The sequence below is a fragment of the Pleurodeles waltl genome, chromosome 5 (assembly GCF_031143425.1).
Source record: "Pleurodeles waltl isolate 20211129_DDA chromosome 5, aPleWal1.hap1.20221129, whole genome shotgun sequence".
In the NCBI taxonomy this organism is placed as follows: Eukaryota; Metazoa; Chordata; class Amphibia; order Caudata; family Salamandridae; genus Pleurodeles; species Pleurodeles waltl.
Genome location: NC_090444.1, coordinates 1,148,709,419 through 1,148,723,133, shown reverse-complemented (window position 1 = coordinate 1,148,723,133; position 13,715 = coordinate 1,148,709,419). Strand labels below are relative to the sequence as shown.

At 45.5% G+C, this 13,715-nt stretch overlaps 1 protein-coding gene across 1 annotated transcript in view; it reads left to right on the top strand.

Annotated features, from left to right (window-relative positions):
* Positions 1 to 13,715, top strand: part of CEP85L (centrosomal protein 85 like) — a 415,641-nt gene that overhangs the window by 354,367 nt on the left and 47,559 nt on the right. The window contains exons 7-9 of the mRNA XM_069235375.1: positions 2,444 to 2,596; positions 5,831 to 5,985; positions 12,962 to 13,079. Coding sequence (XP_069091476.1) covers positions 2,444 to 2,596; positions 5,831 to 5,985; positions 12,962 to 13,079 — 426 coding nt within the window. The remainder of the gene's footprint in view (positions 1 to 2,443; positions 2,597 to 5,830; positions 5,986 to 12,961; positions 13,080 to 13,715) is intronic.

Below are 13,715 nucleotides of genomic sequence, written 5' to 3'. Positions count from 1 at the left end.
TCAGGGTGCCATGCCAACCTCACACTGCCTATGCAGTATAGATAAGTCACCCCTCTAGTAGGCCTTACAGCCCTAAGGCAGGGTGCACTATACCATAGGTGAGGGCACCAGTACATGAGTACTGTACCCCTACAGTGTCTAAGCCAAACCTTAGACATTGTAAGTGCAGGGTAGCCATAAGAGTATATGGTCTGGGAGTCTGTCAAACACGGACTCCACAGCACCATAATGGCTACACTGAAAACTGGGAAGTTTGGTATCAAACTTCTCAGCACAATAAATGCACACTGATGCCAGTGTACATTTTATTGTAAAATACACCCCAGAGGGCACCTTAGAGGTGTCCCCTGAAACCTTAACCGACTATCTGTGTAGGCTGACTAGTTCCAGCAGCCTGCCACAACCGAGACATGTTGCTGGCCCCATGGGGAGAGTGCCTTTGTCACTCTGAGGCCAGTAACAAAGCCTGCACTGGGTGGAGATGCTAACACCTTCCCCAGGCAGGAGCTGTCACACCTGGCGGTGAGCCTCAAAGGCCCATCCCTTTGTGCCAGCACCGCAGGACACTCCAGCTAGTGGAGTTGCCCGCCCCCTAGGGCCACGGCCCCCACTTTTGGCGGCAAGGCCTGGGGAAATAATGAGAATAACAAGGAGGAGTCACTGGCCAGTCAGGACAGCCCCTAAGGTGTCCTGAGCTGAAGTGACTCTAACTTTTAGAAATCCTCCATCTTGCAGATGGAGGATTCCCCAATAGGATTAGGGATGTGACCCCCTCCCCTTGGGAGGAGGCACAAAGAGGGTGTACCCACCCTCAGGGCTAGTAGCCATTGGCTACTAACCCCCCAGACCTAAACACGCCCTTAAATTTAGTATTTAAGGGCTTCCCTGAACCTAAGAATTTAGATTCCTGCAACTTACCGAAGAAGAAGACTGCTGAGCTGAAAACCCCTGCAGAAGAAGAAAGAAGACACCAACTGCTTTGGCCCCAGTCCTACCGGCCTGTCTCCTGCCTTCTAAAGAACCCTGCTCCAGCGACGCTTTCTCCAGGACCAGCGACCTCTGAATCCTCAGAGGACTGCCCTACTTCCAAGAGACCAAGAAACTCCCGAGGACAGCGGCAATGCTCCAAAAGAACTGCAACTTTGTTTCAAGGAGCAGCTTTAAAGACCCCTGCAACTCCCCGCAAGAAGCGTGAGACTTGCAACACTGCACCCGGCGACCCCGACTCGACTGGTGGAGAACCAACACCTCAGGGAGGACCCTCCGGCGACTCCGAGACTGTGAGTAACCAAAGTTGTCCCCCCTGAGTCCCCACAGCGACGCCTGCAGAGGGAATCCCGAGGCTCCCCCTGACCGCGACTGCCTGAACTCCATTTCCCGACGGCTGGAAAAGACTCTGCACCCGCAGCCCCCAGCACCGAAAGGAACGGAACTCCTGTGCAGGAGTGACCCCCAGGAGGCCCTCTCCCTTGCCCAGGTGGTGGCTACCCCGAGGAGCCCCCCCCTTGCCTGCCTGCAACGCTGAAGAGATCCTTTGGTCTCTCATTGATTTACATTGAAAACCCGACGCTTGTTTCTACACTGCACCCGGCCGCCCCAGTGCCGCTGAGGGTGTACTTTTTGTGTGAACTTGTGTCCCCCCCGGTGCCCTACAAAACCCCCCTGGTCTGCCCTCCGTAGACGCGGGTACTTACCTGCTGGTAGACCGGAACCGGGGCACCCCCTTCTCTCCATTGCAGCCTATGCGTTTTGGGCACCTCTTTGACCTCTGCACCTGACCGGCCCTGAGCTGCTGGTGTGGTAACTTTGGGGTTGCTCTGAACCCCCAACGGTGGGCTACCTTGGACCCAAACCTGAGACTTGTAAGTGATTTACTTACCTGACAAAACTAACAAAAACTTACCTCCCCCAGGAACTGTGAAAATTGCACTGTGTCCCCTTTAAAACAGCTTATTGTGTTTTATGTAAAAAGTATACATGCTAATGTAATGATTCAAAGTTCCTAAAGTACTTACCTGCAATACCTTTCAAATGAGATATTACATGTAGAATTTGAACCTGTGGTTCTTAAAATAAACTAAGAAAATATATTTTTCTATAACAAAACCTATTGGCTGGATTTGTCTCTGAGTGTGTGTTCCTCATTTATTGCCTGTGTGTATGTACAACAAATGCTTAACACTACTCCTTTGATAAGCCTACTGCTCGACCACACTACCACAAAATAGAGCATTAGTATTATCTCTTTTTGCCACTATCTTACCTCTAAGGGGAACCCTTGGACTCTGTGCATACTATTCCTTACTTTGAAATAGTGCATACAGAGCCAACTTCCTACAGTGACATACTCCTTTGGTGTCAGTGTTAAATATGTTGAAACTCTTCCTGTGATCTCTTCGCATAGCAATGACCATCTAATATACTGATATTTCTCTCTTATTAGATCAAAACCAGAGACAAGTACATTAGCAGCCTCCGAAGGAAATGTCAGAAAGAAGCTGAACAAAACCGCGAGAAGCAAAATCGTGTTGAAACGCTTGAAAAATACCTCGCTGACCTGCCATCCCTCGATGATGTTCAGAAACAAGGCCAACAGGTAGGTGTTTTCCTACTCGGTGTACTTTTCTGCAGCAATCCACACTCTTAGGTGAAAACCCTTGATAAAGGCGAAGGAGAAGTGTGTTGGATGGGCGGCCATTGAGAAGGTTTGGATTACTTCACACAGTGGTGGAGGTTTTCTTTTCTCCACTACACTGTACTGAAATTGACAGCGCGAGCAACACATGTCAGTAATGTCAGCACTTCCTCACTGGACTGTAGTGGAGCTCGACTTTTATTCCTCCTTCTTTTAAGTGACTTTCATTCTGTAGAAAAATCACTCTGGACATTATCTCCCTACTCCCGCCATCACTCCCTCAGGAGTGCAGTTTCATATTCTGGTGCAGAGAGGGCAGCTCCAGGCAGGTGGAGTCACCACTCCCCCTCCCCAGCATGTTGCCGTGGATCACTTGGCCAGCTCACAAAGGTGTTCGAGGTGCTCAGTGGGTGGTTGTGAACAACTGTTCCTGTGGAAGTTTATTCTTAAGCTGCTTGCTTCGATCTTGTGGGGAGATTTAGAGTAGATTCAGGCTCCCTTCAGCATCTCCGGTCCTTGTCTGGTTGAGGGCTTCCGCACAGGAATAAGAGCAGCACTTAATACCAGCAGGGCTCTAGCGGTGCATTAGGCCTAGTCCTATCCTAGAGGAAGTGGCTAGTGTGACGGTTCCATTCTCGCTAATGCAAGAGCAGAGCCCACACATGTCCTGAGTCCAAAGGCAGCTTCAGCTTATAGTAAAAAAAGATAGGTATTTTAGCAACTGCTTTTTGCCCATCAGTGTCCATCTCTCCCTCACAGGTTAAATCTCCTGCCATCCATTCAGGAGCACAGGTACCCTCCTCAGAGAGCAGTCTGGGGCAGGTCAGCTTCCTGCAGTCCACTACAGCACCCGAACAAAGAACGGGACAGAAGTATGGAATGTGTTTTCCTGTGTAGGCTGCACTGATCTTCTGTCTTGGCAACTCCATTCTTATATATGGAAAGCATTCACAGTTAGAGGCTACCCCGATGACAGGAACACCCGTAATATACATGAAGCTTCATTCTAATTATGGTTTCTAATGTTCTGGGAGGGTTCCATTTGGAAAGACTCCATGTAATGCACACAAACATTACATTCAATACAATGAGCTAAACAGTGAAGGGGCCCCTCTCTACCTCAAGCTTCTGGACTTCAGTTTACAGACAAAGCCAGTAGGCATGCTTTTCTGGATGCTCTAGGGCACCCAAAAGCTACATATGGCTGCCACTAGCTACGGCTTCACCAGTGAGTCAAATGGGTTACTTTCTTGATATTACGTGCGAGGTGAACCATTGGAGGTCCTCCCCATTCTCAGATACACTATTTGCATCTCTGAGAAGCACCAGATCTGCAGTTTTGGGATTAGGTGCCTCACAATCTCTGCCAAAAGTGCAAAAATCCCGGGAGAACAGCTCCGGCAAAAAGCTACAAAAACGCAGGCATAGCACAGCTGCTGTGCTGTTCGTGGACCTTTTCCTTGCATTCTCAATGCAGTAGTGACAGCGAACCCTTGGATGCTAACAGCATGGAAGAAAAATGTCAAGCATTTATTTTCTAAAGGTGCTTATCAGCTTTCTTTGAGGGCCCCGACGATAAAGGGAGTTTTTGTGATCTAATTTAGGATTTGTTTTTACCATCAACGGGAATTTGATGGAAGTGTCATTGAAAATACATTAATGTCCATGGATCAGCCTTCACGAGACAAGTGGGGAATTGATTGCATTACTTCATGATACAAAAGTTACATCGGAACTCAGTATAAATAACCTACTGGAAGACGTCAAAAGTTGAAATGATAAGACAAGAAGCGTCTTGATTGAGTCCCTTTACCTTTTGAAATATAGAGACTCACTCATCACATGAAGATTGTTGCAAAGCATTAAGTAGTGAATATGCACTGCACTTTATTTTGAAAGCACAGTCTATTTTTGTCGTCAAGCATGGTTTCTTATTGTCCAAAATACAGCTGCAGACACGTTTCCTTTCAGTAGCTAAAGCTTTTTTTAAGGTTTCACCAATATGCTGATTTAAACGGAGCACTATTTTGCAATCTCTGTCCAAGGATTCACATAAAAAGTGTTTTTATCTTGCACTTAATGTGTATCAAACAGTGTGGTAATTGGTTTTAGCACCGCCTGTGATCTAATAAAACAATTTTCAACATCCAGTTTGTACATTTTCTGCCAGGCCTTATAGAGCTCAAAGCCAAGAGTAGTTCTTCACTGCTTCTTATGCAGAAGGGCCTGGAAGGAGAGAGATGCGAGAAGGAAGCATAGACCAGGTCAGTAGACCATGCATTTCTCTAAGCAATCCATGTGTCACTCCTTGGTCACAGATTCAAAACCTACTAAGGGTTCCACTGGACCGACTAGTGGATGGAATAAAAATTTATCAGCAGCTTCGAAAGGCCTCTCGGGGAGAGCGTGCCTTCTACCTTAATGTCCCTTTTAGCAAGATACTAATTCTATGGTGACAAAGGAATAACATCAAGTTGATGATTTGCGGCATTGTGCTCGCAATATCGCTGGTCTACCTAGAGTAATTCTGTGACGTGAATCTGTTGGCTCATCTGTGGGGTAAGATTTAATTTGTTTGAGGCATAAACTGGAATACTCATTGCGAGTTATTATATTCTGAAAGCTGAAAAATCTTATTAACCCATTTTATTGGTGAAGTTGAATGGAAAATTATTCAAATTTACCAAACTAAACCTGTCCAATTCTGTTTGATTGGAGCTGAGTATTTGAAACCAAGATATCGATAAGATAAGGCTTTTCTGTAAGATGAAGAATTACAAAACTATGGTCAGTGGTGGGCATCGGATTGGTGAAGAACCTGTGGGTAAGGTGCCAGATTTCAAGTTCCTCATTAAAAACTCAAAAATGTGTTGATTCACTGTGTTATAGTGTTCCTTGCATTTTGTTTGTTAGTGATAAATATGTTGTTCAATAAAGTAATGCTGTCTCTCTTTGAACATGTCCTGTCGTTACCCGTGCCTCTACCATCAATGTGGAAGGGGTAACACTCCAATAAGGCATGCCATTTTAAGTTACACTCTGGAACTATACTACCACAGACACTATCAGTTTAAAACTCCAGAACAGCTGTGTAGATTAAATAAACAACGCTAGAATTATTTTTCATGATTTTAGGTTGCAAAGTCGAACATATGCTCTTCTTTTGAATAGTAAACACACTTGTTTCCACTTTAGTTGCAGGCTGTAGAAGAGAAGAACAAGCAGCTGCAAGAAACTGTGGCCAGCTTGGAAGCAGTGCTTGCTGAATCTCAAGCAAAGTGCAGGGAGAAGGAGCTGCAAGTGGAGTGTCAGAAGAAGAGGGAGAAAGAATTGGTCACCACTGTTCAGAGGTATGGACTTATTTGGGCCAAGGTCTAAAGATCTGAGCTTCTTGTGCATGTTTCAGGTGTGTCCCGTGGGATGGGTCGGAAGAGAGAAAAACCCAACCCAAATTCTTCGCTACTCATGTTTTTACAGTTAGAAATTAGTAATGGAGAATACTTGTCCAAACCAACCTTCTCAATGCGAATCCTTGATTTCTTTAAGGTCATGGATTGACCAATCACAGTACTCTGAATGGTGGTTGTAACTGATGAATGATTTGTGCTATAGCATTGCCTAATAAAAATGATAAAGGCTCGACTTCTACAACTCTGAAGTCTCTGATGTGATAGTATTCCACCAGCCCATCCAAACTAAATGCTTAGACCATTTCCTGCTGCAGCTTAGCTGTTCTCAAGGCATTCATTATGAGTTCAGACAGCTGCTAAGTGGATGCATTACTTAAAGCACTCCGTTCATGGGGGTGTTTTTTTTTATTTTTTATACTAAACCCTTTCAAGTTATTTTCTAAACTCACAGCAGGCCTGTACTAATCGCACAAATGAATGTTGCCGAGGTTTTTGCCATTGAGACTTGGCTCAGGATAACTTAGTTTCAGGCAATTACCGCATGTTCATGCCCTCCATAACGTTTATTAATGCAATACTGCAACTTCACATCTTTCAAGTGCAGCCAGCATTATCATTTCCTAACTTTCTGATCTGAGGCCACCAATCGATGGTGCAGAAAATTTGGAGGCGTCTTGGCTTAACAAGAAGAATAAGCTAGGAAGAAAATATACAGAAATGCCCCTTACCCCTTATAGAAGTTGAAACCTGGTTTTGATGCTGTATCTGGTATAAAGAAATTGTGAATATGAAGAAGTGGAAGGAGATGCATGTTAAATGTTTTTGCTGCTAAAGCAGTGTAAGTTTTTTTTTTTTTGTGTACTGTTGCAAAATTGAAATGATGTGCTTTACTGCTCCTTAGCCCGGTCTGGCCAGTGGCACAGAATCTAACTCTGTGGCTGGAAATCTTGGACCGTGTTTGTGATAGGGTTTGCGTGCACAAAGCCTGCATTACACTGAAAGTGTGAACTGAAAGCAGGATTTGCTCTTGAAAAATCCCCTGTTGCAGTGTAGAAAAACACATTTCAAATTGCAGTTTTCATTATGTTGCCCCTTGGGTCTATTGAGGTCCTTTGTGATGGGGCAGCATGAGTGGTCATCTGCCCTCTGCTTCATATTTCCATGTTGAATTGTACTGCTTGCCAAGAGCGCACAATATCCACTCAATCTGGATATGGTTCACCGAAGACCACTTTCTGATTGTTTGCGGTCAGGCTGGGAGGAGGGGTGGGGGGGAATTAAAAGTTAAATTAAAAAATAAATAAACAAACACTTACCTTGCTCTCTGCTCCTCCGTCCTCGAGTGCAGGCACAGCCTTCCCTGTGGAGCCTACTGTGCCCGTGTGTGTGGCCATCGCGAGGCGGCCTGCCAAACACACACATGCGCTCGTCACCCCTGTGGCCCCACCCCTTTCCTTGGAAACGATAATAAACCTGGTTTATTATCGTTTCCTTGTAAAGGTTTTGCAGCTGCCGCTGCTGGCGGGAGGACACAACGTTCCTCCGCCCTGATGGCTACAGGTTAACATGCAAGGTTCGTGTTTCTTGCATTTATACAAAAACAGAATATAAGTGTAGGAAGTTGGCTCTGTAAATACTATCTCAAAGTGAGAGATAGTGTGCACAGAGTTCAAGGGTTCCCCTTAGAGGTTGATAGTGGCAATAATAGGTAATACTAATGCTCTATGTGTTGTAGTGTGGTCGAGCAGTTAGGCTTATTGGAGGGTAGTTTTAAGCATTTGTTGTACACACACAGGCAATAAATGAGATCACACACTCAAAGACTTAACTCCAGGCCAATAGGTTTTTATATAGGAAAATATTATTTTCTTAATTTATTTTAGAACCACAATATTCCGAATTCCAGTAAGCACATAAATTGTAAGGTACTTCGCATATGTAAATATAGAACTTTGAAGTAAAACAGTAATGTACACAGTTTGGCATAAAATGGCAATAAGCTATTTTAAAAGTGGGCACTGCAAAATTCAACAGTTCCTGGGGGATGCAAGTGAAGGTTAGTTTGTCAGGTAAGTAAAGCACTCTCAAGTTCAGTCTCCGGGGCATAGGCAGCCAAACGTTGGGAGTTCAAGTCAACCCCAAACACCCAGCACCAGCAGCACAGGGCCGGTCAGGTGCAGAGGTCTAATTGGGGCCCAAATATCATAGGCACCCATGGAGACTAGGGGTGCTCTGGTTCCAGTCTGCTAGCAGGTAAGTACCTGCGTCCTCGAGGAGCAGACCAGGGCAGGTTTGTAGAGCACTGGGGTGTCCCAAATAGGCACACAAAATACACCCTCAGCTGCACAGAGGCGGCCGGGTGAAGTGTGCAAAGAAGGTGTCTGGTTTTGCATTGAAATCAATGGAGGGACCCAGGGGTCACTCTGGTGATGCAGGCAGGGCACATGGGGACTTCACGGGCCAGCCACCGACTGGGCAAAGATGATGGCTGCCTGCTGGTCACTCCTGCACCGTTAGTTGGTTCCTCTCAGGCCTGGGGGCTGCGAGTGCAGTGCTTCTTCCAGGCGTCTGGTTCTTTGTTACGGGGCGGTCGCGGTCAGGGGGATCCTCTGGATTCTCTCTGTGTGTGTCGCCGTGGGGGTGCAGGGAGGTCGTCTCAGGGTGGACAAGCCGTGGCAGTCGCCTGGGGGTCCTCACTGCAGTGTTGGATTCTCTGGACACGGGCCGGGGGCTTCAGGTGCAGAGTGTTGGGGACTCGCGCTTCAGGAGTGAGGTGAGAGTCCCTTCAAAGATGGTTTCTTCTTGTTGCTTTGGACAGAGCCAATGTCCATAGGAGTTTCTTGGTCCTTTGGGTTTGCAGGGCAGTCCTCTGAGTTGGCAGAGGCCGCTGGTCCCGCTGGATGCGTCGCTGTTGCAGGTTCTCCAAATCTGGAGACAGGCCGGTAGGGCTGGGGCCAAAGCAGTTGTTGGCTCCTTCTTCTCTGTGGGGTTTTCAGGTCAGCAGTCCTCCTTCTTAGGTCATCAGGAATCTGTTTTCCTGGGGGGTTCAGGGTCACCCCTAAATACTAAATTTAGGGGTGTGTTAGGGTCACAGGGCAGTGGCCAATGGCTACTGTTCTTGAGGGTGGCTACACCCTCCTTGTGCTCCCTCCCTCTGGAAAAGGGAGCACATCCCTATCCCTATTGGGCTAGATCTTCCAAAACAAGATGGAGGATTTTCCAAGGAGGGGGTCACCTCAGCTCTGGTCATCTTAGGGGTGGACTTGGCTGAGGGGGTGGTGACTCCTTGTTTTTCTCACTATCTCCCTGGACTTGCCGCCAAAAGTAGGGGCTGTGTCCGGGGGCGGGCATCTACACTAGCTGGAGTGCCCTGGAGCATTGTAACATGAAGCCTGAGCCTTTCAGGCTCACTGCTAGGTGTTACAGTTCCTGCAGGGGGGAGGTGTGAAGCACCTCTACCCAAGGCAGGCTTTGTTTATGGCCTCAGAGAGCACAAAGGTGGGCCAGAAACTGGTCTCTTAGTGGCAGGCTGGCACAGAACAGTCAGTCCTGCACTGAAGGATTGGGTAAAATACAGGGGGTATCTCCAAGATGCCCTCTGTGTGCATTTAAAAATAAATAAATCCAACACTGGTATCAGTGTGGGTTTATTATTCTGAGAAGTTTGATACCAAACTTCCTAGTTTTCAGTGTAGCAATTATGGAGCTGTGGAGTTCGTTTTGACAAGCTCCCAGATCATATACTTAATATGGCCACACTGTACTTAAAATGTCTAAGAATAGACTTAGACACTGCAGGGGCATATTTCTCATGCAGCTATGCCCTCACCTGTGGTATAGTGCACCCTAGCTTAGGGCTTTAAGGCCTGCTAGAGGAATGACTTACCTATACCACAGGCAGTATTTTGTGTGCATGGCATCCTGAGGGGGATGCCATGTCGACTTTACCTTTTTATCCCCACCAACACAATCAATCCGCAATGGCAGTGTGCATGTGCTAGTTGAGGGGTACCTTAGGGTGGCACAACACATGCTGCAGCCCTTAGGGACCTTACCTGGTCACAGGGCCATTAGTACCACTGGTACCTTTTACAAGGGACGTATCTGTGCGCCAGGGTTGTGCCAGTTGTGGAAACAATGGTACATTTTTAAGTGAAAGAACATTGGTGGTGGGGCCTGGTTAGCAGGATCCCAGCACACTTCTCAGTCAAGTCAGCATCAATAGCAGGCAAAAAGTGGGGGGTAACTGCAAGAAGGAGCCATTTTCCTAAGATAAGGAACATATTTCCAGGGATAAGTTGAAGGAATATACATCACTGTGCATGCATTGAAAGGTTAGCACTAGCAAGTGGTGGTTGAATACAGGGAGTATGTGTATAAGCATTACACGAGTAATAACGCAAAATGAGTGAAAAGTGCTGGTGTTCCTCTGGGTACAGTGCATGAAACAGGACAAGTGTCTGGGCACATTGGACCAAAGTGTCTAGGATTCAAAGACTGCTGCTGGATCATTTTTTGGGCCATGTATTTGCAAATAATGTTTTTAAGCTCTGTAGGTTAGTAATATAGGTCACATGTTGTAGAATTTCAGGACTATTTAAGGGAGACAAATGCTTCTGCTGTTGAAAGCAACAAACAGGACACTTGCGGAGTGCTGCCCATTGCCACATGCTACTACAGAACACTACATTACAAGTAGGTTTTACAGAAGCCTGAAAGCGCTCTGAGCCCCAGCTAGTAAGATGTTGAGCAGCACCCTTTCCCCCGGCCCTCATCAGGACATGAATAGTGTAGAATTAAATGTGTGATTTAGCTTAGATGTTTTTTTTTATTTTTATTTTTGAAGCCTTTTGTGATAGAGTTGGGGAATTTGTTGGTTCATTTAAGTTGCACTTTTTAAGTTCATGTAAACAGCAGTAGTGCTTCTGCTCACTCTCTGGGCTCACATTCATATCTCTCTTTTCCAGTAGATCAATGTTACCATTCTTATTTGTGTGGTTGATGTGGTAATGCTGTGTCAGGAGGCCTTGAATATTGGAGGCAAGATACAAATCAGTGACCATGGTGGAGATGATAGTAATCAGTGAGAAGAATGGCTGCCTTGCAAAAGCTTAATTCCCTGTGCTGATGATTTGCACACCATATGTGGCGAATAATGATATAGTAGGTCTCGAAGCCTAAGCAGGCATCATAACACAAAAACATATTCTCAAATGCTTATTTTCATTGATTGTTAATGATGTTGAACGTGGCAAAGAGAACTCACTCTTTACGGGCTGGTCTCTTTAAAGTATTCACCAAAGGATTGAGGCTTCAGCCCAAGATGTAGTTTGTGAATGTCAGATGTGCAGATTTTTATCTACAGCAAACTCCAAGGACAATTTATCCTTCTTCTCTAGTTGCCGTTTCATTTACCTTATTTGCCAAACCTAGCAAAAAGCCATATTGTTTAACAAAGATATAATTTACATAGCCCATTCTGCAAGCTGAATTGTGTCTCGGAGCTTGAACATTGGGTGTATTTACCCAGTTCAGAGGAACGTCTGCTGATACACGCATTAGTGCACTTGTATGTGCTAGCCAAGTTCCACTTTTAGGTCGAGCACATGTTGTAATCTGTTTTGTGGCTTTAACCACACCCATCTCACACCCGTCACTTTCATTCATCCCTGGGCTTGCCTTTCAAAAATCCCTTGATGTAATTGGTAAATGCTTTGCGTTTGTCCCGCTTGAGGCTGTTTTGTTACCGCCTTGCAGACTGACCCTGTTACATGGATTATTGCAACATTAGCCATATACTTCACTGTGGGTGCATTATTTTTTTCTTTTGTCTCTCCCCTTCGTGCTCCATGGCGGACATGGCTCTTTCAAGTTTCATACAGCACAAACTCGATCAGCGGTATTGGAACGCTTTGCATGACTACCAGTTACATCACATTGTTCACACTGATACCGAATCAGAGTAATTTCAGTCTTGCTTTTGTCTCTCCCTCTCTCGCTCCATGGCAGTTTGAAGCACAAACTCGATCAGACGTATTAGAGTGCAGCTGTTTCTTAAGTAAAAACACAGAAATCCTCAATGTGGCTCTCCTGGTACAGCGGGAGAGGCAATACTACAATATTCACTGCGCTTGGGAAACTCGTCTCATAATGCATTGCCGGGCATCCCTTTTACAAAATCGTAACAGATTTGAATGTATGATCCAGTTCCGGCTCTTTCTCGCCCCCTTTGGCCAGGTCACTGACAATGCACAGGCACACCTGTCCAAATTCTTAAATTGTTTACATCTAATATTCAGGGATAGTGATGTGTTTTCAGTACTTGCAATTTTATGTGGAGACATATGGTCTGGGCCCAGCCTGGGTTTATAGTGTGATTCCTCTTTATAAAATCGATTTTTGTCTCATACCACTTTCAAGATCTTTCCTGGGCTCTGCATGCTGTGTTTAGTTCCTTGCTTCTCGCTCATCAATAACGCTAGGCTAGGACACCCCTGTAAACTTGATTCGCTTGTACAGATGGCGTTTCTTTCTGACATCAGCAGAGAGCGACCGGAGGTCAATGGTATTTCTTTCATGGCAAGGGTCCTCGTACTTATTTGGTGTTCAGAGGTAGCCATTAAAGACCCTACCCTCTCTGTCATTGTACCTTTTGACACCGAAAGCTACTAAGTACTTGTGCGTCTTTTTTACATGTCTGTTAGGGAAAAACTCTAGTTTTCTTATTTTCGTTACGTTAATATTATACTCATTCAAACATGTCTGAGATGCTCTAGAAAATGTCAGCTCCTGCCAGGCTAAGATTTGTTACGTTTTTTTTTTTACTGTATTGTCTCTATACGCAGTCCCATGTATGCTGTCTCAGCTCAGTCTGGTCTTAATAAGCATTTTATTTCCCTCCAACTTCAATGTACAGTTTACAGCAGAAGGTCGAGCAATGTCTTGAAGATGGCATCCGACTCCCCATGTTGGATGCAAAGCAGCTTCAGAGTGAGAATAACAGCCTCCGAGAACAATATGAACGAGCCAACAAGGTAAATCCAGAGGTTAGAATTCATAAAGAGTTTAAGTGCTCCATGGGTAGTTTCTTTGATTACAATTTACCTGGGTGCATATACACTTCCTTGGCCTGGAAAACCAGGACAATTACCCTAAGTCTACCATATATGCATGTGGTACGGTGTGCATTCAGAGGTGATGTATACATCCGTGGATGCAGCCATGACTGGCCTTATTGGCTTCCTCCATTGGTCATGACACCTTATCATACATACATGCTTGACGGGCAGTCATTTCATCTTGCATGGGCTTTTGATTTCCTATACGTATATCTAGATCGCGCATAGGAGTCCTTTAGAATATCATTTCTAATAAAGGAAGATGTTTCTTCCCCTTGTCTACCCTCATCCCTCAAAGATCGCTTAGTTATCCCTAAGTTGATGAGAACCTGTAATAGGCTGATGAAATAAATATACTGTTCTGTAACACCACCCCCAACCTGTATTGCTTACCCTAAACACACCCTATACACTGTCAGTATGCCCTGTGTCTTCAGTCCACATCTGTAAGATGTTGAAAAGCTGACAGCAGAGCCAGTGCTTGAAATAGATGTCCTAGTGTTCTAGGTCCATGCGTGTAGGTTGGAAATGCTCCAAGTCAACCTTTTGTAA